Source organism: Gnatocerus cornutus, chromosome 4, assembly GCF_029298725.1.
Source record: "Gnatocerus cornutus isolate USDA-ARS CGAHR chromosome 4, icGnaCorn1.1, whole genome shotgun sequence".
Taxonomy (NCBI): domain Eukaryota; kingdom Metazoa; phylum Arthropoda; class Insecta; order Coleoptera; family Tenebrionidae; genus Gnatocerus; species Gnatocerus cornutus.
This window is the reverse complement of record NC_142236.1, coordinates 16,569,339-16,593,468: the sequence shown is the minus strand read 5'-3', so window position 1 is coordinate 16,593,468 and position 24,130 is coordinate 16,569,339. Positions and strand designations below refer to the sequence as shown.

Sequence of the window (24,130 nt, the reverse complement as noted above, 5' to 3'; positions counted from 1 at the left end):
TTTTGAATTGTCATGTCAAAATCAACAAGTGTGCCACATTTTACAATTGTAGGCCTAACTTCTGGATTATGGTACAAATGATGCCAAATGTTCCAAATTTCTAATATTCACAATTGGATGTACCAGAAAGATGCTTAAAGCAAACCACGAAATTTGTATCTTCGTACATCGAATGTGTGTGCCAAAGTAAGACAAAGTGTGCCTAAATTATGGCACACAGAGAAAGATGGCAAAAACTTTTTTCGCGCGCTTGAAAAATCATCGCGCAATTTGTAATTCCAAGGCTTCAATGTTAATTTTTGACATTAGTAAAAATGCCAAATTTCAATGTACCAGAATTATGGCACTTAAACTCCTTAAATTTGGCTCTTAGTACATTTAATTGCCATATCAAAGAGAACAATTCCATATTTATAGTTGTAGATATAGCTATACCAAAATGATGGTTCAATTGATGCCGTGCCAAATTTTATAAATATGGTTAAACAAACCACAAAATTTGTATCTTCGTACATCGAATTTCCGTGGCAAAGTTAGTTAAATGTACCAGAATTTTGACAATCTGAGTAAGATGGCGGAAACTAGAAAAGAGATCGCTTAATTTGTAATTTTAACATTTCAAAGTTGATTTATGGCACTTGTAAAAATGCCAAATTTCATGGGTACAGAATTATGGCACTCAAACTGTCTATTTTTGGCTATAAGTGTGCCAAATTTCAAAGTTATATACATACTTACCTGTACCAGAATGAAGGCACCGACTCTGGCACGATCAAAAAGAAATAAAATAGCAACTGAACCATTTTTCAATTTTTTTTATTAAATACGAAATTATAAAAAAATCTTTCCAGTCCACGCCATTTACACCTTGAATTCCTTCTCGATTTGCTTGGCAATCGTACTCAGTTGAATATTATACGTTCCTTCATAAATGCTGCCAATCTTCACATCCCGATAAAACTTTTCCTGAATGAAATCTTTACTGAAACCGACTCCTCCCATCCAATCGATACATTTAATACAAGCTTTCTGTGCCACTTCCGCCGCAAACCACTTCGCCATAGCCCCTTCCTTCAAAAACGGCAGCCCACTGTCCACCATCCTCGCCGCATTGTAAACCAAAAGTTTCGCAGCCACAATCTCCGTCGCGACTTGCGCAATCTGATGCTGCATCCCCTGGAAACTGAAAACCGGTTTCCCAAACTGCATCCTCTCCAAAGTGTACGGAATGGTCGCATCGAAGCACCCTTGGGCCAAACCGATCATTTGGGCTCCAATTCCGATGCGCCCTTCGTTGAGGAACTCGATGGCATATCGGTAGCCTTTTCCAAACTCTCCAAGGATGTTGGACTCTGGCACGCGGACGTTCTCGAAGGTCAGCATGCAGGTTCCGGAGGCGGCGATGCCGAGTTTCTTCTCGGGGCGGTTGACGGTGAAGCCGGGGGTGTCTCGTTCTACGATGAAGCAGGTGATGCCTTTGTAGCCCTGGAAGAGTGAACTATTAGTGGGGGTTGGCGGCAGAGGGTAAAATGGGCTGAAGGGAGCATACGAAAATATTGGTTCTAAAGTCCCTTGGTTTTCTGTTCAGTCAATATTTTCTTTTGATTCTCAACCTCTAGATTTTTGTCTTTTCTAAATTGTGTCCAGATCTTTCTTGGATTCATTGGATTTTCTTTAGAGTTTTGATGAATTTTCCTGGCATTTTCTAAATTGAACAGATTTTCTTGTATGCTCGAGATAACTCTGCATTCTTTCTAATTTCTTAAGATTCTTCACAAATTGTATTCAAATTTATTAGATTTTTTGTTGAATTTCCTCTACATTTATAAATTCTCTTTGAATTTTTTCTTGTTCTTGATATTCTTTAGATTAGATTCTCTTTAAATTTTATCTATTCTTTATATTGATTAGATTTTATAGATTCTTTAGGTTTTCTCTAGATTTCCCCAATTCCTTAAATAGATTCTCTATAGATTTGCCGGACAAATTCTGGCATCTATCTAGGTTTCTATGCATTTTCTAGACTCTCTTTAAGTTCTTTCTAAGTTCTTTCAATTCTCTAGATTCTCCAGACTCTAAAGATTTCCTCTAAATTTTCGAAGATTTTTAAGATTTCCTGTAAATTCTGTATTTTCTATTAGTTTGTCTAGATTTTTTAAATAATCCAAGCCTTAAAAGTTTTTATTTTGTGTGGATTCTTTACATTCGCTTAACTCTCGAGAATCCTTTATAAACCCCAAGCTTTTTGAAATTTCCTAGATTATCTAGATCTAGACTAGATTTTCTAGATTCTTCAAGTTCGCTAGACACCCTCTAAACCCCATCCATTTAAATTTTCTTTATTCTCTACATTCGTTCAGAATTCTCTAGATTTCTTCTAGATTTTCGAAATTCCTTAGATTCGGCCTCAATTTTTTAAGTTTCCTATAAATGTCCACTATATTTTCTGTACTCTCTATATTCTCTACACTATCCAGGCTCGCTAGACCCCCTCTATATTCTCCAAACTTCTCTAAATTCTTTAAATTCCTTAGACGTTTTAGATTCCCTTTAAAATTTCCATTTTCTATAGATTCTTTATATTCTTTGTTTTTTAGGTTTCTCAGACCCTCTGAATTCTCTTTAAATTTTCTCCATTATCAAAATTCTCTACACTCTACATTTCCTTTGAATTCACTAGAATTCCTAGATTTCTTATAGATTCTCTTGACTCAAGATTTCCATTAAATTTTCTCTACTAGCTTTTCGAAACGCTCTAAGCTCTTTAGACCATCTAGATTGCCTTTAAACATCCTCAATTCGATTGAGAATTCAGAGCCTATAGACTCTCTACATTTTCTATTTCAAAATCCTTTAGATTGTGTGGATTCTCTAGATTTTCCATTGAATCTCAGACTCTAGATTTACGAGATTCTCTAAATTCTCCAAACTGTTTAGATTCCCACAACTTTTTCCAGATTCTCTAAATTCTTATAACTTAAATCTTAATCTTTAAATTCCTTAGCTTTCTAAATTCTCTTTAGATCGTCTAGATTTCTGAAATTCATTAAATTGTCTAGATTGTCTGTATTTGATTTTCTTGATTCTCTCGATTCTGCAAAATCTTCTTTAGAATCTTTAGACACTTTAGATTCCCTTGACATTTTTTCTATTATTTAGGTTTTCTGTTTTCTATATTCTTTATTTTCTGTTATCTCTATTCTTTATATTATTTATTCTTCAGATTATTTAGATTATCTAGACTCTACATTCCATCTTGATTCTCTAGATTTTCACTATATTTTCTAAGTTATCCAGGCTCGCAGATACCCAATAAATTCTCTAAATTTTCTAAACTTCCAGGCCCTCTAGATTCTTTTTAAATTTTTCCCACTCTTTAGATTCTTTAGATGCTTTTGGCTCTCTAGATTTCCTCTATATTTTGGAAATCTCTTAAATTGTCAGAATTCTCTGGATTTTCACTAGATTTTAGAGATTCTCTACATTCCCCAAACTTCCTATATTCCCATTCCTTTCTAGACTCTAAATTCTTTACATGCCTTAAACCTTTTAGATTCCTTTTTAGATTCTTTAGATTCTCTCCAGATCCTTTAAATATCTGATTTTTTTTTAATTTTCTTGATTCTTCTAGATTCTAGATTTCCACTAGTCTCTAAATTCTCTAAGTGATTTAGAATCTTCAGGTTCTCTAGATTCCCGTTAAATTTTTTGTAAACTCTCAATATTCCTCTAGATTTTCTGAAGATTCTTTAGACTCTACAGGCCTACTAGAATTTCTGGATTATATAGACTGGCTAGACCTGTTCTAGATTCCCTCTAAATACTAATCTTCTTCTCTATATCTAGATTATTTGAAAATTCTGTGAAATTTTCCTAGACGGTTATTAGTTTCTTTTTAGATTGTCTTTAAATCCTAGTTAAGTTTTTTTTTTCAGTTTTTCTAGATAATATGTCGATTTCGTTTGAATTTTATAAATGATAATTTGAATTTTTACATTTACAAATCTATTTAATTTTCAACAATTTTTCCGTATATTTTCTTTAGAATGTTATCGTGTGAAAATTGGAGGCTTACCGCTGAAGGATCCGCGTTGGCCATGACCAAAAAGATTCCCGCCAAATCAGAGTTGGAAATCCACATCTTGGATCCGTTGATGACGTAATCAGAGCCATCTTTCTTTGCGGTGGTTTTGAGGCCAAAAGCGTCCGACCCTGCCGAGGGCTCAGTAAGAGCGAAACTGCTCACCTACAACAGTCAAAGATGATCAACCTGTATATAAAAAAAACAAACAAACAAAAAACACAAATGTGCGCACATACTTGGATTAAAACTGCGTTATCAATGGTGTTATGGTATTAGTCAAAAAATTAATTTGTTTTGTTTCTGGATGTAACGAAAACATCTCTTTGTTTGACTTAATTCCAAAAAATATGTCAAATTGAAGCACATGCACGGAACATGGGGTGGGGGTGAGTTGGCAGAACTGCGAATGTTTAACCTCAAACTGTCAAAAGTGACAGCCAGGTTTGCCAACATACTTCAAATTCCAATGGTCCCTTAGATACAGTTTTATTTGATCATTTGGATATCTTTCGATTATTTACTTTAAACTGCTCCGTTATCGCAAAGTCTAAATATAGAAACATTTACAATGGGAGAAAAATATTTGTTTTTTAAAATGGTTTCGCGTGCTGTAATCTTTGTGGGTTTAAGACCACACTTAAGTATGTAATAAAGATTGATGGAGATAATTAAATTTTTAAGATTGTAAAAGTCAAGGTAAAACTGTATTCTGAGAAATTGGAAAAATTGAGAAGTTGCAAAAATTAAGAAAAATTTGAGTCTAAAAAAAAAACAAAAAAATGTGATTTTCAACTTTCAGATTGTGACTTCGGACTATTAAATGTTTGAGCAAAAAACTGTAAAAGTAAAAAAATTTGACTGCACAATTAAAAAATTTTAAAAAAATTATCAGTTTTCGAGTTTTCAAATTTTAAAAATATGACCTTGAAATTGTGAGTGGGGGGTTCTAAACGCTTAAGCAATTAACCTAAAAAATTTTACGTGTACGAAATGGTTCAAGGGAAAATTGGAAAAATGAAATGAAAAATTTTTAGTTTAAAAAAATAAAAGAATGTAACTTTCACCTTCCAGATTGTGATTTCGGGCTAATAAACGATTGATTAAAAAACTAAGAGAGTCCAAAATTTTGACTGCAGTTAAAAAAATTATACTTGTCAAATTGTCAATTTTTGAGTCCTAGAAATTTAAAAAATACGACAAATTGTGCGTGGAGAATTCTAAACGATTGTGTAATCAATCTGCAATTTTTTTCGTGTCCAAAACGGTTCTAGAATTTCAAAGAAAAAAAATGGTAAAAACGAAACAACAAATTTTGAGTTCTATAAAATCAAACAATGTGTCTTTCTGTCGCCAAATTGTGATTTCAGGCTATTAAATGTAAGAGCAAAAAACTACGAGTGTGCAAAATTTTGACCACACAATAAAAAATTTGAATTTTTGAATTCTAGAAATTTGGAAATGCGACCTTGAAATTGTGAATGGAGAATTCTAAACCGCTTAAGCAATAAATCTAGAAAATTTTACGTGTACGATTGGTTCTGGAATTTCAAGGAACAAAATTGGAAAAATTACTAAAAATTTTGAGTTCAAAAAAATAAAAGAATGAAACTTTCAACTTCCAGATTGTGATTTCAGGCGTTAGCCTTTTTCGATCTTTTATTAAAACAATTGATCAAAGAACTACGAGAGTCCAATATTTTGACTGCAGTTAAAAAAATTAAACCTTTTTAAAAATTAAAAATTTTTGAGTTCTACAAATTAAAAAAATACAACCTTGAAATTGTGAATGGAGAAATCTAAATGATTGTGTAATCAATCTAGAAAATTTTACGTGTCCGAAATGGTTCTAGAATTTCAAAAAAAAATGGTAAAAACGAAACTAAATATTTTGAGTTCTATAAAATATAAGAATGTATCTTTCAGTATCCAAATTGAGACTTCAAGCTACTAAATGTAAAAGCAAAAAACTATGAAAGTCCAAAATTTTGATCACACAATTAAAAAAATAAACTTTAAAATTTTTGAGTTCCAGAAATTTTGAAAGTGCGATCTTAAAATTGCGAATTGAGAATGCTAAACGCTTTAATTGGAAAATAGAACAAAAAAATTTGAGTTCAAAAAAATGAAAGAATGTAACTTTCAACTTCCAGATTGTGATATCAGGCTAATAAACGGTTGATAAAAAATTACGAGAGTCCAAATTTTTGACTGCAATTAAAATTAAACATTTTTAAAAATTATAACTTTTTGGGTTATAGAAATTTTAAAAATACGACCTTGAAATTGTGAATGGAGTATTCTAAAGGATTGTGTAATCAATCTACAAAATTTTACGTGTCCGAAATGGTTCTAAAATTGTAAAAACGGAACTCAAAATTTTTAGTTCTAAAAAATTCAAAAATGTTACTTCAACTTCTAGATTATGACTTCCGGCTACTAAACGTTTAAGAAAAAACTAAGAGAGTCCAAAATTTTGACACAAGTAAAAAAATTTAATTTTTTTGAAAATTATCAATTTTGAAATTAGAAAATTAGAAATTTTGAAAATACGTCTTTGTGAATGGAGGGTTCTAAACGCTTAAGCAATAAATCTACAAAAATTTTTAATAACTCCTCATCCACAGAAAATTTTCAAATCCAAAATTTTGACTATTTTAAAGTTTGGAAATTTGAACAAAAAAAAAATTAAAACTGTAATTTTGGGGAAAGACTCCATGTAACTTATACAGTTACGAGAAATTATGACAAAACAAATCTAAGATTTAGACGACTACACCAAAAACCAAACAAAACAGAAATGAAACCAAATTTGAAAATGTGAATAGTTCTAAAAATTTGTGCAAAGAATCTACGAAATTTGTTAACTATTCTAAAGTTTAAATAAAAAAAAAATTGAAAATGATACAGGTAGGTAGAAGCTTCAAACAAAATTATATCTAAAAAACAAAAGTTGCTGTGCCCGTCCTGCATCAAAAGATGAGTTCTAAAATTTTTCTAAAATAAGTAAAAAATTCAAAAACCCTTTTAACAAATGTACAAAAAAAAGCAAAATCGAACAGCATCCCACGCGCCTGGTTCATTAGTTTGTTTTGCATGGTTCTAATCATTCATAATTCATAAATTATAAGCAAACAACCTTCACCATGATGTAACAAAAGTAAACACGCAAAAACCAATTCCGAGTGGCATTCTAAATTCCCAAATTGTCTGTCGCTTACCGTATTGGACGCCAACATCGGCAAATACTTCCTCTTCTGTTCCTCCGTCCCCAATTTAATGACCACATTGTTGATAAGCGTATTTTGAAGGTCAACCAAGATACCAAGCGAAGGGTCAACTTTCGAAATTTCTTCAACAGTTAGAACAGTCGTCATGAAATTACACCCAGCGCCGCCGTAATCTGTATCAATCTGGATCCCCATCAACTGCGAAAAAAATTAGTTTCAATGGGTTGAAAGAGTGGTACCGGTACTCACCCCATTACTAAACAAAAGATCGATAATCGACGGCTTAAACTTCCCTTCATTATCCATCTCCCGGACATGTGGAGCGATTTGTTCCTGCGCCAACCTGGCAACTTTTCCCACAGTTATTAAGTACCTTTGAGTACCAACCTACCTGTTTCCTTCATGGCTTGTTCATCTTCACTGAGGGTGGTAACGGGGAGATGTGCCCCTCTGGAATCCTCACTGGAATCCACGTTCGGTTGCGCTTCTTGCAGCTTTTTGGTACCACTAAACAAATGTCGTACCAAAGTACCATTGTTGGTAATCTAAACAATGAAAATGAGAAGAAATCGAGAGGATTTACGGTACCTTTCTGGTCGCCTTGAGTAACCCGTTCATCTTGTTCCTTCGCCGACAAACGACTACCTTTAAGTGGGCGCCCGGTCTAACTGATCGAATACGCGTGTAGCCTTGGGTTGGTAAAAGTGATAACAATTCACTAATTCTTTTATCAGTGTTTTGTGGGCTCGGAATTTGAGACCGACGTGTTTACCGTTTAAAGCGTTGCAATTAGAATTTAATTGAAAGTCAATTGTGGGGACCAAATTGTTTGATCCCACGTCTGATTTTAGCTAAGACGTACGGTTTTTCGCCAAAGACTCAGCAAAGACGTACGATTTTTTCTCCGGGGATCACTATGATATTCGAGATTAAGAAATTCGGTCGTTGCAATACATCAAAATTATCGCTTGCACAATTCACACTAATTAGAACTAATAAGACAATATTATTGATAAGTTTGATTGGGATTAATCGCCGACGTCATCAATTGGGAAACAGTTCAGTGAAATGTAAATTTATTTTAAAGAGATTACAAAACTTAAATATACAATTTTATCCCCTGACTATATACCTACATCTGTCTTTTTCTATACTTTGGTAACGATGTGGAACTCTGCGAACGACGTCGTAGATTGATAGATTTTCGAGATTCTTCTTTGGGTCTGTCTTCGTTGACTTGGTTGAGAAAGATTTTCACCTTAAAACAAAAAGGGGTTGCAAAATGAGATTATTGAAATTTAAATTTTAAATTTCCCGCGCGTTTAAGATATGACGCGGACGTGAAATTTAAAAGTTAGGCAGTATTATTGTATACAAAATACAGATTTTTAACGGTTTTCCAAAATTATTAAGACTGGTTTTAATTTTAAAACTTCTTTTAGATTTTCCAGGTTTCGTTGGATTCTGTAGGCTTCTCCAGGATTTCTGGAAAATTCGTCATGATCCTTTGTAAAAATTTTCAAAATGAGGTTTTGAAGGAACTGAGGAGGTCCTGTAGAACTGTGGAGAATACTGAATAAATCTTAAAAATTTTTGTAGAATTCTAGAGAAAAAGTTTTATAAAAATCTTAGAAAATCTCACAAAATCCCGGACAGTTTCAGATTCTTTATTAGAGAATCGTGGACTTCCTTAAAACTGCATCATGGAGGGTCCTATAGAATACTACAGAAATCCTGGGACTACAGAATGCTCAAGTCTTGAAGATTCCTAAAGAAACGAGGAAAACCCCAAAATAAACTTGTGTTTTAGAGAACGTCAGGTAATTATTCTACAGGAAGCTGGAGAAGCCTGGAAAAATGTTGGAGAATTCCAGAGAGTCTGAACTGTTCATAAGGGATCTTTGAGAATGCTGAACAATTCTAGAAAATTCAGAAATGCAGAATCCTGGAAAGCCTAAATTAATTTGTAGGATTCCAAAGAAACAGTTTTGTAGACACTGAAGTGCTTAAGAAACCTAGAGAATTCTGGAGAATCTCGTAGGATTCCAGACCTTCTTTTTAGAAAGTCCCAAATGATTCTTAATAGTCAGAAAATATTGCAAAAGTCCTGGAGAAATCTGTAGAAACTGAAGAACAAAGTCCTGAAGGATCATGTTGAAGTCTTAGGCCCGAATTCATAGTCGTTGCTTAAGCAATTGCTTGATCAAGTCGATCTTATTTGCGTGCTTAAGACGACGTTATTGATTCATAGTCGCCAAACAAGTAATTCTTATTTGAAAAAACTTAATAAAGTAAATATTATTTGGAGAGAAACTTATTATGCACATACGGTTTCATAGTCACAACTTGAGCATTTGTTCCTAACTTCTTTGATAAATAAGTCGAACTTGGCCAAGTCGACAAATAGGTCGACTTAAAAATTTCTTATTCTTTTTTTTAAACAGGATGTATCAAAAATGGTGCATCAACAGTGTAACACCTGATCATGTAGACAACTCTGAATAGCAGAAAAAAAATTAAAAATTCTTTTCCTTTTATTTTTTGAACTATTGTTTTTCGAAATCGATTTACTTAAAACTTTTCAGTCGATTGTATTTATAGTTGATTAATCGTCCACATTATCGGAAGTTGAAATTTAAATTTCAAATTTCCCGCGCGTTTAAGATATGAGGCGGACGTGAAATTTAAGTTAGATATGTATACAAAATACAGATTTTTAACGGTTTTCCAAAATTATTAAGACTGGTTTTAATTTTAAAACTTCTTTTAGATTTTCCAGGTTTCGTTGGACTCTGTAGGCTTCTCCAGGATTTCTGGAAGATTCGTCATGATCCTTTGTAATTATCTATTTTTTTAGGATTTCCAAGAACTATCCATGGTCTTTAACACGCTAATTGTGATTATCCTTATTTCTTTGAAATTTTGTCTAGAATCCTTTGGGAATCCCTTGGAATTTCTGAGATTCTCTAGGATACAGTCGATATCTCAGAAATTCTCTTATATTTCCGGATTTTGCGAAAACTTTCTTCTATAAAATTATGTACGTCTGCAGTTCTTATTCTTACATAGCAGAAAAACTGAAATTCTCTTGGATTCTGTGGGAATCTCTGGAACAGACTTTTAAATTATCCACGTTTCCTTAAGATCCTTCAGGACTATTCTCTAAAATTCTCCATGAACCTTTGGAATTTTTACGTTTGTTGGGATGCTTCAGGAGTCTCCAAATACATTAAGACCTGTGAAAGATTCTCTACAATTTCTTTTAACATTTTCCGGGATTAGCAAGAATCCTTAGGATTCTCCATCATCTAGGATTCTGGATTCTATACAACTTTCTGGGAAATTTTTAAGGACTTTCGAAGGTTACGATCCTTCAGAACTTTCTCAGATCTACAAAATCCTTTTTAGATTCTTTAATGTAAATTTTAGTATTTTTGCAGTATTCTCTAAAATAGTTTAGTCCTTTCGGAATTTTCAAATTTGCCAAAAAAGTTCTCTCGATTTTTTTAACATTTCATAGAATTATCGAAAATTTTTTGCGAAATTTCCCAAAAATCTAAAGTTCATTAAATTAAAATTTGCACGAATTTTTTGAGGACTTTCCAGTATTTAGAATTCTCCAGGATCTTTAACAGCCTTTTTCGATTTTTAGGATAGTTGAAAATTCTATCCTACAATTTCTCTGTTTTTGATCGAATCTCTAGAAGTTTATTTAGAATTTCCAGATTTATCTACCATTCTCCAGAACTTCCTCAAACTTTTCTCGATTATTTCGATCTCTAGACTTTTGTAAACTTCTCCAAGATCTTTGTAATATTCCCTAAGATTGTTTAATATTCTCCAGACTTATCCAGAATTCACTACGGCTTTCTAAAATTTTTATGATTTCTACTCTCGTTTTGTTTGGAATTCTCCAAGCGTTTTAGAATTCTTCAGGGAATTAGTTGGAATTTTATTAAATTTTCTTTCCAGGATTATCAAAATTCTCCAGCAGAATTAATTATGTAAAATTCTCTGGGATAAGTTTTCGTTTAGCGTTTCCATGTTTCTTAAGGATCCTCAAGGACTTTCTATCAAATTCTCCTTTTTTCAATTTTCTAGGTATCTCTAGGACCCTATAGGAATATCTAAAAACATCTGAAACTGTCCAGGATTTTGTGAGATTCTTTGTTGTTTCTTTTAGCATTTTCTTTCTGTGAGAATCTCTCGATTTATTTTCCAGTATTCTCTAGGTTTTTACAACAAAATTATAAGATTTCTTGGAATTCTCACAGATTTTTGAAATTTGATCAAAATACATTATTAAAGATTTTCAAGGATATTCCAGAATTATAAAATTCTCCTCTATTTTGAACATTTTAAAAAATTTCCAAAATTCATTAAGACTTTTTAAGTTTCTCCAGGACTTTCTCAATTTCAATAACATTATTTCCTTTTTTTTTTAATTTCGCAGGAATTGCAGGAATCCAGGTTTCTCCACAATTATCCCGGATTTTTCTTCAAATTTTCTCGATTTTTCGTTCCCCAAGATTCTATTGGCCTATCCAAAATGATAGGATTTTCTTCAATAGGCTTTTCTCAGGTAGAATTCTCCAAGATCTCCTAAAAGCATCTTAAACTCTCCAGAATTCTATAAGATTTTTTAGCATTCTCCAGGTTTACGCAGGATTCTATAAGTCACCAAATTCTCCAAAAATTCAAATTTTCTTTATAATTCTCTAAGATTTTTTAAAATTCTCCATTCTTCAGTACTAGTTGGTTGTCTTTAGGATTCGATAGGACTCTCCATACGTTTTTAAGAACATTCTCAGTTTAAAAAAAATCTTTTATATTCTTTCGTTCCCTAGATTTCCGCAGTTTCCCCAGAATCTCCCCACAAATTTTCGCAAATTCTCTGAATATTTTTAGGTTCTCCAGAATTCTCTAGAATCCTTTACATTCTCTATAACTGCGATTCTCTGAACTTCGTGTACATTTTTAAAGATTTTTCAAAAGTATTCAGAACAAGAATTCTGCAAGAATCTTTGGAATTGTCCAAATTGAAGTTTTTCTAAAGATTTTTTGAAATTCTCCCGAACTTTTTGAGATTCTATCAAACTTTTAGAATTCTTCAGGATTCTAAACAAACTCCGGCATTCTGCCACAATTTGTAGATTTCTTTCTAAGACTTCAACATGATCCTTCAGGACTTTGTTCTTCAGTTTCTACAGATTTCTCCAGGACTTTTGCAATATTTTCTGACTATTAAGAATCATTTGGGACTTTCTAAAAAGAAGGTCTGGAATCCTACGAGATTCTCCAGAATTCTCTAGGCTTCTTAAGCACTTCAGGGTCTGTTTCTTTGGAATCCTACAAATTAATTTAGGCTTTCCAGGATTCTGCATTTCTGAATTTTCTAGAATTATTCAGCATTCTCAAAGATCCCTTATGAACAGTTCAGACTCTCTGGAATTCTCCAACATTTTTCCAGGCTTCTCCAGCTTCCTGCAGAATAATTACCTGACGTTCTCTAAAACACCAGTTTATTTTGGGGTTTTCCTCGTTTCTTTAGGAATCTCCAGGACTTGAGCATTCTGTAGTCCCAGGATTTCTGTAGTATTCTATAGGACCCTCCATGATGCAGTTTTAAGGAAGTCCACGATTCTCCAATAAAGAATCTGAAACTGTCCGGGATTTTGTGAGATTTTCTAAGATTTTTATAAAACTCTTTCTCTAGAATTCTACGAAATTTTTAAGAATTATTCAGAATTCTCCACAGTTCTACAGGACCTCCCATTTTGAAAATTTTTCCTTCCTAGGATTCCGTTGACTTCTCACGGATTTCTCCATCTTAAAACTATGAATATCGAGTGTACAGCATCAGCATTATCTAAAATTCTCTTGGAATTTGTGACATTATGTGAGATTCCCACCAAATTTTAAGATTTCTCTTGAATTTATTAAAATCTTCCAGAACTCTCAACATAATATTCCCACGTATTCCTTAAATCCCGGAATTCTATAGGCTTCTTCAAGATTCAATGACATTCTGTAGGTATTCTCACATTTCTTTAGGATTCACAATTATCCAATTTAGACAAACTTCACGTAGAAATAAGCCCAAACGCGTTTTCACCAAACCAAAACTTAAAATTAAAAAGAAATAGATTTAATTACCTCCTGGAAAGTCCCAGAGAGCACTGTAGAATGCGACTTTGAAGTTGAAGGCTCTGACAAACTCTCCACATGAACAGACCTAAAACACTCTTTTAACACCAAATCAATAAACAGATTTCCTTACTGTTGGTCTCCAGTAAAAGACTCAGAAGTGCTAGGCTCAGCTTCTACAAAAACTCAATCTTGTAAGTATTTTACTAGAATTAGTTTCAACCTACCAGTTTCTGTAGACTCAGTTGTGATGTCCTCCACTCTGCTTTGGCTCTAAATTACTAAAATTAGTATTCTCATTAGAAAAACCGTCAAGATTAATACCAAAGAAGTGTTGCTCTCATTTCCAGATTTACTCTTTGATTGCATTTCCAGATCAGAAACTCTCGTTAAATTGATGGTCGGGATGTACAGCACAGTTCCATTAACCATATGCGGCTTAACCCGATGCGCCTTGTTGCTACTAGGCAAGTCAGACTTCTTAGGAGTACAACTGATCGTTTTATCACTTTTCATGTTACTTTTGGGGCACACAGCTTTGCATACTTCGAGAATTCCGTACAAGTTCGCCGAAGCGTCCACGAGCTTCTTCGGGTTGGTGTGGATAACCGCCTCGACATTCGAAATGATGTTTTCAATGCGCTACAAAGAGAAATGAGAGAGGTGAAAATTCACTCGAAGACACTTACGTTGGTTTTGAGGGCGTACTCGAAATTTTCGACCTGGAGCACGTTTATCATTTCCTGTAACTCCTCGTTTTCTTTTCTCAGCGCAACGAGCGATTTTACGGAGTTGGTTTCTGAAGAAGCCATGGAGAAGCTTCCTTCGGTTCAAAATATGACACTAGTGACACGACGTGGAGGAAGGTTGGTCGCACTGTCTGTCAGTTGGAACAATATTTTTAATTCTTGGAGCTGCGTGTTTCTATCATTCAGCGGAATGACGGATTTTGCAATGTTAATTTTCAGAGGAAGACAAAGAAAAGCTTCAGGAAATTAGTTCATGGCCAACACTGATGAAACAAAGTAACTAAGAGATACAAGGTTGGTTACACTGTCTGTCAGTTGTCACTTGTCACTTGTCAACACCACATGTTTGTAGTTTATCTCGGCATTGTTTTGATTCACGATGGTAAAGGTAATTTTACTCGTACGTTGATTAATCTGTGTTTTTAGGATGTGTTAAATCGTCCGGCTGGAGAGTTTGAGAATGACCAGTCGTTGGAGGCTATGTGGGCCATGAAGGCCTTTGAGCACGCCGAGATTTATTTCAATGTAAGTTTCTCAGGTTTTAAGGTTTTTGTTTTTTAGGTTTGCATGTTTTCAAGGGTTCTGGAGCTCTCACGTTCTCAAATTACCAAATTGATCAAGTCTCAAGTGTTTCAAAGGAAGCTAGATTTCTTTAGACCTTTAAGGTTTCAGGTTTTAGGTTTAAATTCCTCAAATTCTTGGAGCGTCAGGTTTCCAGGGCTTCGCTTTTCCGATTTTTCACATACTTTAGCTTTCAAATGGACTATTTTGCATTTTTTTGCAGACTCAGGTTTCAGATTAAGAGATTTTCTTGAGTTCTTAGGTTGTAAGATTTTTGGGCTCTCAGTTTAGATTCTTAGGTTTTCAGGCGGAGTGGTGTTCTTACGTTCTCAGCTCTCAGACCCTTGGACTTCCATATTCCCAATTTTGAAGGTTTAATAATTCAATTTTACGTTTTTGAGGTTTTAACCTTAGGTTTGTAGAGTTGTAGCTTTTTGGGGTTTCAGGTTTTACATTTTTCAACCATTTTTAGGTTTCAAACTCAAATTCTTCGATTAAGATATTTGCAAGGTTTAAGGTTTATATCTCAAATTTTAAGAAACGTTTATTCAACTACCAGTTTGGTATTTTAAGGTTTCAGTTTCAGATTCTGATAGGTACTTTGGGTCTCAGGTTGAAATTCTCACTGAGTATAAGGCTTTAATTTTTTTACGTTTTTCAAGTTCTTATAAGAAAATCAGACCCTTGAACCTCAGGTTTTCATACATTTTGAAGGTTTTACGAGATTTAGGGTTCAACTTTTAGGCCCTTCATTGTTCAGATTGTTCATAAGTCTGAGTCTCAGGTGTGTAGGCTAACCAGGTTTAGGGCTTCTAAGATAATTTTCCATTTTTTACTTTTTAAAGTTACAATTTTCAAACTTTTAGGTTCTAAGGTTTCAGGTTCTCAGAATCTAAGATTTGCAAGGTTTTAATGTTCAACTTTTAGATGTTTTAAGTCTCAGGTTGGCAGACTTTTAGGTTGAAATTCTCAAGCTTTTTATTTTTGAGGTTTGTCTTTCGGTCTTCAGATTTTTAGGTTTGTTGTCTTTTGCAATTATTAGTTCTGCAAAATTATTATTTTTGGGTTTTCTATATCATCTTTTTTAAGGTTCAGTTTTCGATTCGACGAATCCTAAGATTTTCTTAAATTCAAGAATCTTAATTTATAAAGTTCGTAGATTATTTGATTCTAAGACTTTTTCTTATTGGGTTCTTAGATTTTCAGGTTTTACATCAGGTTCTCAGAATCTAATGTTTGTAAGGTTTTAAGGTGCAACATTTGGGTGTTTCGGTTCTCATATTGGTTAATTTTCATGTTTAAATTCTTAAGTTTTTCATTTTTCAGGTTTACAAGTCTTTGGGTTTTCAGGTTTTCAAATTCTTTGAGGTTTGTAGGTTTACCAGGTTTAAGGTTTCTAGGATAATCCCTTATTTAAAACTTCTTAAAGGTGCAATTTTTAAATTTTAACGTTTGGAGGTTCAACTTTCAGGTTTGCAAAGTTTAGGGTTCTGTGATTCTTGGATTTCTTTTGTATTCTTTAATTCTAAAGTTTTGTTTTCCCAAGTCCGTAGATTATCTGATTCTGAGATTTTAATTTTTTTTGGGCTCTTGAGTTTTCAGGTTCGTTATCAAGCTTTCAAACTCCAAGATTAACAAGGTTTTAATGTTCAACTTTAGGGTGTTTCAAGTCTCAGGTTGAAATTCTCAAGCTTTTCATTTTCAAGGTTTATAAGTCTTTGGGTTTTCAAATTCTTCAATCTTGATGTTTGTAGGTTAATCAGATGTATGGTTTCTAAGATTTTAAAGGTACAATTTTTAGATTTTTAGGTTTAAAGGTTGAATCTTCAGATTAGCAAAGTTTAAGGTTCTGATTCTTTGATTTCGATTCTACGGTTTCTAAGGTCTTAATTCCCCAAAATCTGAGAATTTCATTTTTTGGGGTCTTGGGTTTTCAAGTTCGTTATCAAACTTTCAGATTCTAAGATTTGTAAGATTTTAAGGTTTAACTTTGGGACTTTTCGGTTAAGTTTCTCAAGTTTTTTATTTTTCAGGTTTTTAAGTTTTTGGGTTCCCAAATTCTGAGCCTCAGGTTTATGGGTTACCCAAATTTAATTTAAGACTTGCAAGGTTTTAAGGTTCCACTTTAGGATGTTTCGCGTTTCAGGTTAGCAGACTGAGGTTGAAATTCTCAAGCTTTTCAAATTCATTGAGCCTCAGGTTTGTTACTTAACCAATTTCCAGGTTTTTAGGTTTACTTGTTGTCTTACATCTGCGAAATTTTAGGATGATTCTTCAATTTCTTAGAGTTGAAGATTATTGGATTGGGATTCCTACACTTTTTAGGCTTTTGGTAGTTTGCAGGCTCTTAAATTCAAAGATTTGCAGGGTTTAAGGTTAAATTTTCAGATGTTTAGGGTGTGAGGTTAGCAAATTTTCAGAATGAAAACCTCAAGATTTCAGGCTTTCAAATATACGGGATTTTGGTATTTTTGGGTTCTTAGAATTTCAATCTTTCAGGTTTTAAGGTTTTAATTTTAAAACATTGAAATTCTTTCTTCTTCCAGATCCTGTGCTCAGTGGACCCCAAGCTCCTCAAAATGACCCCGCAAGACGACGAAATCTACTCAACCTTCCGCGAAGAATTCCCCGACCTAAAGGTAGATCTGATCTCCGAAGAAGAGTTAAAAAGTGCCGCGGGTAAAGCAAAGTGGAGACCATTCTGTGAAAGATTCAAAAACAGTGTCGAAGACTACAGTTACGGAACACTCCTTCGAAGTGACGCGTCCAAAGACTACACCGAAGACAATACAATTTTAGTTACAAGGATACAATTCTACGCCCTCGAACTCGCTAGAAACAAAGAAGGTGTTAACGATAAGCTACGGAAAATGTTTACCAAATAAACGATCAATTAGTTTTTCTTTTAATGTTTTAATATAAAATACACGAACTTAAGATGTCTCGACTGCGGTCGCCGCGGCTGATTCTTCGGTGTATTTTCCTTTGTCTTTGCCCAATGCAGCCAATCGTCCCTTGGCTCTACGGTCAATGATTTTCTTCCTGTCTCTGTCCATTTTGAGCTTCACGATCACAACCTAAGAAACAGGGAATTAGTGGTGATCTAAACACTAAATTAAGGGTGGCAACACTGATGAGTCAGTGCCATTTTTTAACCACGACATAAGTCAACAAAGCGGGGCCCCCAACTGGTGAGAGAACCTCACCAGCGGTGACCACGCAGTGCTGGATCTTATGGTCTACGAATGGTTTGGATCATCATTATTACGTGCTCATTTAATTCAAATTTTCCATCTAGTTGTCCATGACTATCAGTTGTCAAAATTACCATTAACAGAACAATTGAAATTTCACCAATCCATGGATAACTACACGTAAAGTTTAACTGAACATCTAATACTTGACATATCAGTAGGCCATGAGTGTGTGAAATACCCCTAACAACGTAAAGCGACCTTTACTGTCAATCGATGAGTAACCAAACTTCTAACAACATAACGTTGTAGCTTCACAGCCAACTGAGACGCCAAATATTTTTATTTTAGCAGCTTACTTTGGAAGGGTGGATTCCAACGTACACGGTCGCCCCATTGGCCTTCTCCCTCTGGATCCTCTCAATGTAAATAACGAACTTCTTCCTATAAACTTGGACAACTTTGCCTACTTGTTGCCCCCTATAGTGGCCTCGAACAACCTACAACCCCCATTTTAGCCCCCAAACTTCACACAAACTCATCGAACTCACCTGCACTTCGTCATCTTTACGAATCGGCATAGTACGCACGTTGTACTTTTGTCTAAGTTCCTTGGACAAGGGGGCCGACATGAGCCGCCTCCGTATATGCGAGGGGGCGGTAAAATGCCTCTTCCTGTTTTTGCTCCTTGAAGCAGTCACGAGTTTGTTAAACTTCATGGTAAATGCTGCTTAGATCTGCGAAGAAAACATGTCACTAGATGTGTCACTTTAAGGTTATGTTTACCAAAATATGTGAAAATGAGAGAAAAGCGTGAAAATATGGGAAAATTCGTCGAGTTTTACGGGAATGAGGATGTTTTGTGGGAATTGAAGGGAAGAAAGTGGGATAATTGGGTGGATGATCGTGAAAATGGGATAAATTGGGAACTCACCAACTACAGCAACACCAACTTGATGGAAAAGAAACTCTGCGCGTGCGCCAGCGGCGGGGTAATGGCGCTCTAATTTCAAATTGATGGAGTTTCTAATTTGAAAATAAAAGTTTAATTAATTTGAAAAAGATTGAGGTTTAAATGATTATTTTGTATTAAATGTGTCACAACTAGAGAATCAAATTAATTTTAAATTGTTGAAGTTAGGCCACCAGTAATACTCCAGTCAAAATTTTTGACATTTTTGATGTTTTGGCGACGGTTTATTTATAACGTATCAAAACGCATCTTCTGGGCAAAATTAACAATTGATTTGTTTATTAGTTACCAGAATTTACAAAAAGTGTGTGAAGAAAATGCTAAAATGTGTGGGAAAGTGCTCTTAAATAGTAAAAAAGGGTATTCTGAGTAAGTACTAGACTTTAAATCCACTTTATTTAATGTGTAAATCTTTTTTATGCCCCATTTTTTTGCAAAAACTTTCAGTGGGCGCCAAATTTAAAATGCGGCTCTGTGATTGGTTGTTTTTCAGAGCGAGTTTCACAATTTTTTAAACTGCTGCAGTTCCTGCGGAATGTCAAACGAGAACTGTGACATTTGTCAAATTGTCACCAAATAGGAGCATCAGCATGTATAAATCTCGATTTCTCGCTTATTTTCAGAGGAAACGTAAATAATTTTGTGCTCATTTTACGCAGAATTTTACACAAAATCTAAACCTGGCCGATATTTTACGCACATTTTTTTTTAACTAAGCAACATTTTTACGTATGTATGTCAAAAAATAACCGAATCAGAAGCGTTTAAGAATTTTATGCGAAATCCCAAACCATGCGATATTGTTTCGTACGTCAATAAATAACCGAATAAGAAGCGTTTAAAGTTGCGTATAGTAAATTTGTAAGTCCTATATGTATGTATGAATCTCAATCTCTCGTTGATTTTTATAAAGCAAACTTAAACTATTGGACTCATTTTACGCAGAATTTAATGCAGAATCCAAAACTAGGCGAAATTTTTCTGTACGTCAATAAATAATCGAATTAAAAGCGATTAAAATTGCGAATAGTAAATTTTTAGTTCCTATATGTATCGATACATACATCAAATACAAACTCATCTTCAGTTACCTGGAAAGCAAAAGTCCGTGTTGTGATTAGTTTTTCATAAGAGAACTTTTTGTAATGTGAATCAAACATGACAGCGTTGTCAAAATTGTTCATTAAAATGTTTACAAAATTTCCACTTTGACAACGTTAAATTACTTGACAGAAACAAAAGATTGTTTCTCCAATTAAAGACGTGACTTGAAATTTCAAAGCCAACTGAGGATGAGTTTTTATTTGATCTCTCTATATAAATCTCAATATCTTGCTAATTTTCTAAGAAAACTTTTAGTTTAAACTATTAATGCTCATTTTACGCACAATTTTACACAGAATTCATAACTGGGCATAATTTTTACGTAGGTCATTAAATAACCGCATTAGAAGCTATTAAAGTTGCGGATAGTGCAATTTTAGTTCCTATAGATGAAAAGTGAACTGCGTCATTTTTGGCCTAATATTGACCAAAAGCAAACATAAGTTATGAAAGTTCAAATCTAATCATATATTTGATTTTACAAAATTTTCACTTTTAAAATAATCAAACAACAAAAAAGTAAAAAGAACAAACAATAAATAATCGACAGTACAAATTTTCTACCGTTTAAACCAACAATGTCTTTAAGCTTGAACTGTAGTTCTCGCACTGTAATTCTTCCGGTAATCCCACGAAGACACGTTCGACGCCGGCGGCGCTGTCGGCGCCAAGTTATAATTGCCATTTTTCGTCACTCTTTTCTCTCTGTTGATTCGGCGTCTTCTTCTGATTTCAAGAATGGTAACCGACGTCATCCCCACGACGCACAAGACGCAGATTAAAACTATTAAAATCACTTGTTGGGTTTTGCCATGGACGAGGAATCTGACACATACTCCGATTATAACCATACAAACGATGAAGATGACTGTGACTGATAAGAGAACTAAACTACATGACCTCCCTGTAACAAAAAATGATAAATAAGCGGATTTGAGTTAGTCGAACTTACCGGTTCGTTGAGGGGTAGTAGTCATTTTGGTGGAAATGCAAAATTTCAAAAGGAAAGTCCGTTTGAAGTCTTTGGGAGCGTTATGATTAATGTGATTATTTTGCAATACTGATAAGGTGGGTAAACATCACTGATGATAAGAACATGGAATTAAATGGTTCAAGTGAAGTGAGCAATGCTAGTAGAAATATTTCATAACGAGTGGCGAAAGTGAAACTGTCACCTTCAGCATCAGTTGTGAACACTATTTTTTATACGGCTTGACATGAAAAAAAAAAGCATTGCTTTTTATTTTGTTATTTTATCAAATCAGATTTTCTTGCAAAGAATTTTTCGATTTTAGGCATTAATTTTAGACATCAGTAGAATTTGAAAGTGATAAATTAGATACCTGTAATAGATTCAAAAACAAATTTATTGCTCATGCTCTTACAATTTGACACTCAGCAGGAATTAGAAGCGTTTAAGAGTGCAGTAAGTAAATTTTTAGTTCCGATATGTATAAACTTAGATATTTCGCTTGTTTTTAAAGCAAACTTAAATTAATTTAATACTGAATCCAACTCTGGGCGATATTTTCACATACGATAATAAATAACCGAATTGTAGAAGCGTTTAAAGTTTAAAGTTGCGTATAGTTAATTTTTAGTTCCTATAGGTATAAAACTCGATATTGATTGTATTATTTTCAAAACAAACTGGCCCTCTTTTTATGCAGAATTTCACGCGAAACCCAAAACTGAATATTTTTAGGTACGTTAATAAATAACCAGATGCGTTTAAAATTGTTAGTTTCATTCGATTCATTCTTTTGATCCTTCATTCGATTTTCTCTTTCATTCTGTTTTTTTGATTCTTCCTATTGTTCTTTTGATACTTTCGATTCTTTCTTACGATATTTTTTTGATAGTTTCTTTCGATCTTTTTTTTATTTTCCTTCGATTCTCTGGTTCTCTTTATTCTGTCTTTCGTTTATTTCGTTTTTTTTTATTTTTTTTATTCGATTTCTTTTTCTGATTCTTTCTTGTAATTTTTTATCGATTTTTTCGATTTTTCATTCAATCATTTTTTTAATTCTTTTAATTCTCCGGATTGTCTCTATTTTTTTCTTTTGAATCTTTTTTTAATTTCTTCAATACGATACTATCTTTTAATAGTTTTAATAGCGATTTGTCGGATCCTTTTTTTGATTTTATTTTCTTTCATTTTTTTTTATTTTTTCTTTGGATCGCTGTTTTCCATTCTTTCAATTCATTCTTTTTATTTTTTGGATTCTCTGGATTTTCTCTTCTTTTTTGTTTTTTTTTCATTCCTTTTCATCTTTTTTTGGTTCACTTTTATATGCTTCGATACTATTTTTCCAAACTTTCTTTCAATTAATAAAATTTCAATTTTTTCCCAAACAGCAAATTTTTACAAAAAAAAATTGTTTAATCATCGCTCTGATGATAATAGCATTGCTATCGAAACGCGCGTCACCATTTTTTTTTATTTTTTTATTTTTTGTAAAAAAAAAAATTGGTGTTTGCGAAAAAATTGTAATTTTAATAATTTGTCAACACCAAGAATTGATCCAATAAATTTTCTTTTCTTTCAATTGTTTTGATCTTTTTTCGACTCTTTAGATTCTTTCTTGCGATACTTTTATTTGATAATTTCATTCGATTCTTTCTTTTGATTATTTATTTTATTCTTTCAATTGTTATTTTGATACTTTCGACTTTTTTTTATGATTATAGCTAATTTCGATTCTTTCTTTCTATTCCTTCGATCCTCTCAATTCTTTTGATTCTTTTTTTCGATCCTTTTTTTAATTCTTCCTATGATATTTCCTTTCGTTCGTTTCTTTAGATTCATTTTTTTGATTCTTTTTTGATTCCTTTTTTCGATTCTTTCGATTCTTTTTGCTATATCTTCAATTTTTTGGATTTTCTTCATTGTTTTTTTCGTTTTTTCCATTTTTTTCATGGTTCTTTCTTATGATTTTTTCATTCGATACTGTTTTTCCAAACTTTGTTCCGATTCTATTGATCCATTTTTCGATTCCTTCTTTAGATTCTTTTGACACTTTCGATTCTTTGGGTTCTTTCTTGCGCTACTTTTATTTGATAGTTTCATTCGATTCTTTCTTATGATTTTTCATTCCATTCTTTCTTTCATCCTCTTTTTTATTCTTTCGTTCCGTTTTTTCTATTCCTACGATTTTCTCGTTCTCTCTATTGTTTTTTGTTTCTCTCGATTCTTTCAATTTTTTCATTCGGTCTTTTTTCCGATTGTTACGATTCTTCCTTTTGCCTTTTTTTCAATTCTATTGATTTTCTGGATTTTCTCAGTTCTTTCTTCCGATTCGGTTGTTCGATTCTTTCTTTTAATAGTTTTTTTCCATTCATTGTTTTTATTCTTTCCATCTTTTTTTTGATTCTTTCTTTTGATCTCTTTTTTCCATTTTTTTATTCTTTCTTTTTATTTTTTATTCTTTGGATGTTCTACATTACGATACGATAATAATGAACCGAATGACAAGCGTTTAAAGTTGTGCATAGTGAATTTTTATGAACTAAAAAAAATTTTATGAACAAAAAATTCAAAGCAAAATTTATCAAATGGTACTCATTGCAAGTCTTTAAACAATTTGCATTGTGTGACCCGCCCTGCTAAACGACCAATCACAGAGTCGCATTTTGAATTTGGCGCCTACAATAAATTCTCTGCTGGCAAAATAAGATTTATACGTCATTTTTCCTGCAGGTAATTTAGGTAATTTAACCGATTTACCCAAGCAATTTTAGAAATCAGCAGGATATGAAAGGAATAAGTTAGATATCTGTAATAGATACACCCCAATTTTGACTAATAGATGGCTCTACAAGCAACTGTCAAGTTTTTTAGTAAACGTAAAATATGATGATAAAAGTCATTAAATATGATGAAACACCTGCTAATCTGCATTGAAAATAACAAAAACAAGCTGACGCTTCTACAATTTGGTGAAACTTTGACAATTTGACAGCTGGTGTTTCAAAAAACGACCAATCGCAGCCACATTTTAAATTTGGCGCCTACAATTTTTTTCCCCTAATATTTAATTATCCTCGAAAAACAAAACTAACTAAAATGCGAGCATGTATTGTTGGTTGCG

General features: G+C 33.2%; 5 protein-coding genes across 6 annotated transcripts; 1 reads left to right on the top strand and 4 right to left on the bottom strand.

Moving 5' to 3' along the window:
* Positions 1 to 800: 800 nt before the first annotated feature.
* LOC148176449 (short/branched chain specific acyl-CoA dehydrogenase, mitochondrial-like) lies at positions 801 to 8,222 on the bottom strand. The gene is made up of 6 exons (XM_088034645.1): positions 7,900 to 8,222; positions 7,703 to 7,856; positions 7,561 to 7,661; positions 7,303 to 7,509; positions 4,076 to 4,246; positions 801 to 1,485 (listed from the first exon to the last, which is right to left on the bottom strand). Exons 1-6 carry the CDS (start codon positions 7,927 to 7,929, stop codon positions 862 to 864), a joined length of 1,287 nt encoding a protein of 428 aa, XP_087890771.1. The 5' UTR covers positions 7,930 to 8,222; the 3' UTR covers positions 801 to 861.
* Positions 8,223 to 8,369: 147 nt separating this feature from the next.
* On the bottom strand, positions 8,370 to 14,392 carry LOC148176448 (uncharacterized). Its single transcript, XM_088034647.1, has 6 exons — positions 14,148 to 14,392; positions 13,783 to 14,100; positions 13,686 to 13,731; positions 13,592 to 13,634; positions 13,468 to 13,546; positions 8,370 to 8,569 (listed from the first exon to the last, which is right to left on the bottom strand). Exons 1-6 carry the CDS (start codon positions 14,268 to 14,270, stop codon positions 8,444 to 8,446), a joined length of 735 nt encoding a protein of 244 aa, XP_087890773.1. The 5' UTR covers positions 14,271 to 14,392; the 3' UTR covers positions 8,370 to 8,443.
* A 103-nt stretch (positions 14,393 to 14,495) lies between these two features.
* On the top strand, positions 14,496 to 17,671 carry LOC148176447 (protein PBDC1). The gene is made up of 3 exons (XM_088034650.1): positions 14,496 to 14,589; positions 14,634 to 14,732; positions 17,315 to 17,671. The coding sequence occupies exons 1-3, from the start codon at positions 14,587 to 14,589 to the stop codon at positions 17,651 to 17,653; spliced, it is 441 nt and encodes a 146-aa protein (XP_087890776.1). The 5' UTR covers positions 14,496 to 14,586; the 3' UTR covers positions 17,654 to 17,671.
* Positions 17,653 to 18,976, bottom strand: RpL26 (ribosomal protein L26). 2 transcript variants are annotated; one of them, XM_088034648.1, is made up of 4 exons: positions 18,897 to 18,976; positions 18,514 to 18,699; positions 18,322 to 18,462; positions 17,653 to 17,845 (listed from the first exon to the last, which is right to left on the bottom strand). In XM_088034648.1, the coding sequence occupies exons 2-4, from the start codon at positions 18,679 to 18,681 to the stop codon at positions 17,702 to 17,704; spliced, it is 453 nt and encodes a 150-aa protein (XP_087890774.1). In that variant the 5' UTR covers positions 18,682 to 18,699; positions 18,897 to 18,976; the 3' UTR covers positions 17,653 to 17,701. The 2 variants fall into 2 exon arrangements, with proteins under 2 accessions (XP_087890774.1, XP_087890775.1); XM_088034649.1 differs by lacking the exon at positions 18,897 to 18,976 and adding an exon at positions 18,749 to 18,857.
* Positions 18,977 to 20,492: 1,516 nt separating this feature from the next.
* On the bottom strand, positions 20,493 to 21,095 carry LOC148176445 (uncharacterized). The gene is made up of 2 exons (XM_088034651.1): positions 20,992 to 21,095; positions 20,493 to 20,943 (listed from the first exon to the last, which is right to left on the bottom strand). The coding sequence occupies exons 1-2, from the start codon at positions 21,014 to 21,016 to the stop codon at positions 20,624 to 20,626; spliced, it is 345 nt and encodes a 114-aa protein (XP_087890777.1). The 5' UTR covers positions 21,017 to 21,095; the 3' UTR covers positions 20,493 to 20,623.
* Positions 21,096 to 24,130: the final 3,035 nt, after the last annotated feature.

Excerpts from the sequence above, each read along its gene's own strand:
- LOC148176449 (XM_088034645.1), bottom strand. The coding sequence starts at position 7,929 with ATGAACGGGTTACTCAAGGCGACCAGAAAG. Across the intron at positions 7,857-7,899 it reads TACTCAAGGCGACCAGAAAG|ATTACCAACAATGGTACTTT; the intron begins GTACCGTAAATC and ends TTCATTGTTTAG. Across the intron at positions 4,247-7,302 it reads CGATGTTGGCGTCCAATACG|GTGAGCAGTTTCGCTCTTAC; the intron begins GTAAGCGACAGA and ends TGACTGTTGTAG.
- LOC148176448 (XM_088034647.1), bottom strand. The coding sequence starts at position 14,270 with ATGGCTTCTTCAGAAACCAACTCCGTAAAATCGCTCGTTGCGCTGAGA. Across the intron at positions 13,732-13,782 it reads ATGAGAGCAACACTTCTTTG|AGCCAAAGCAGAGTGGAGGA; the intron begins GTATTAATCTTG and ends TTAGTAATTTAG. Across the intron at positions 8,570-13,467 it reads TCTCTGGGACTTTCCAGGAG|GTGAAAATCTTTCTCAACCA; the intron begins GTAATTAAATCT and ends TTTTGTTTTAAG.
- LOC148176447 (XM_088034650.1), top strand. Across the intron at positions 14,733-17,314 it reads ACGCCGAGATTTATTTCAAT|ATCCTGTGCTCAGTGGACCC; the intron begins GTAAGTTTCTCA and ends TTCTTCTTCCAG.
- RpL26 (XM_088034648.1), bottom strand. The coding sequence starts at position 18,681 with ATGAAGTTTAACAAACTCGTGACTGCTTCAAGGAGCAAAAACAGGAAG. Across the intron at positions 18,463-18,513 it reads GTAAAGATGACGAAGTGCAG|GTTGTTCGAGGCCACTATAG; the intron begins GTGAGTTCGATG and ends TGGGGGTTGTAG. Across the intron at positions 17,846-18,321 it reads TTGGAATCCACCCTTCCAAA|GTTGTGATCGTGAAGCTCAA; the intron begins GTAAGCTGCTAA and ends CCTGTTTCTTAG.
- LOC148176445 (XM_088034651.1), bottom strand. The coding sequence starts at position 21,016 with ATGACTACTACCCCTCAACGAACCG. Across the intron at positions 20,944-20,991 it reads TACTACCCCTCAACGAACCG|GGAGGTCATGTAGTTTAGTT; the intron begins GTAAGTTCGACT and ends TTTTTGTTACAG.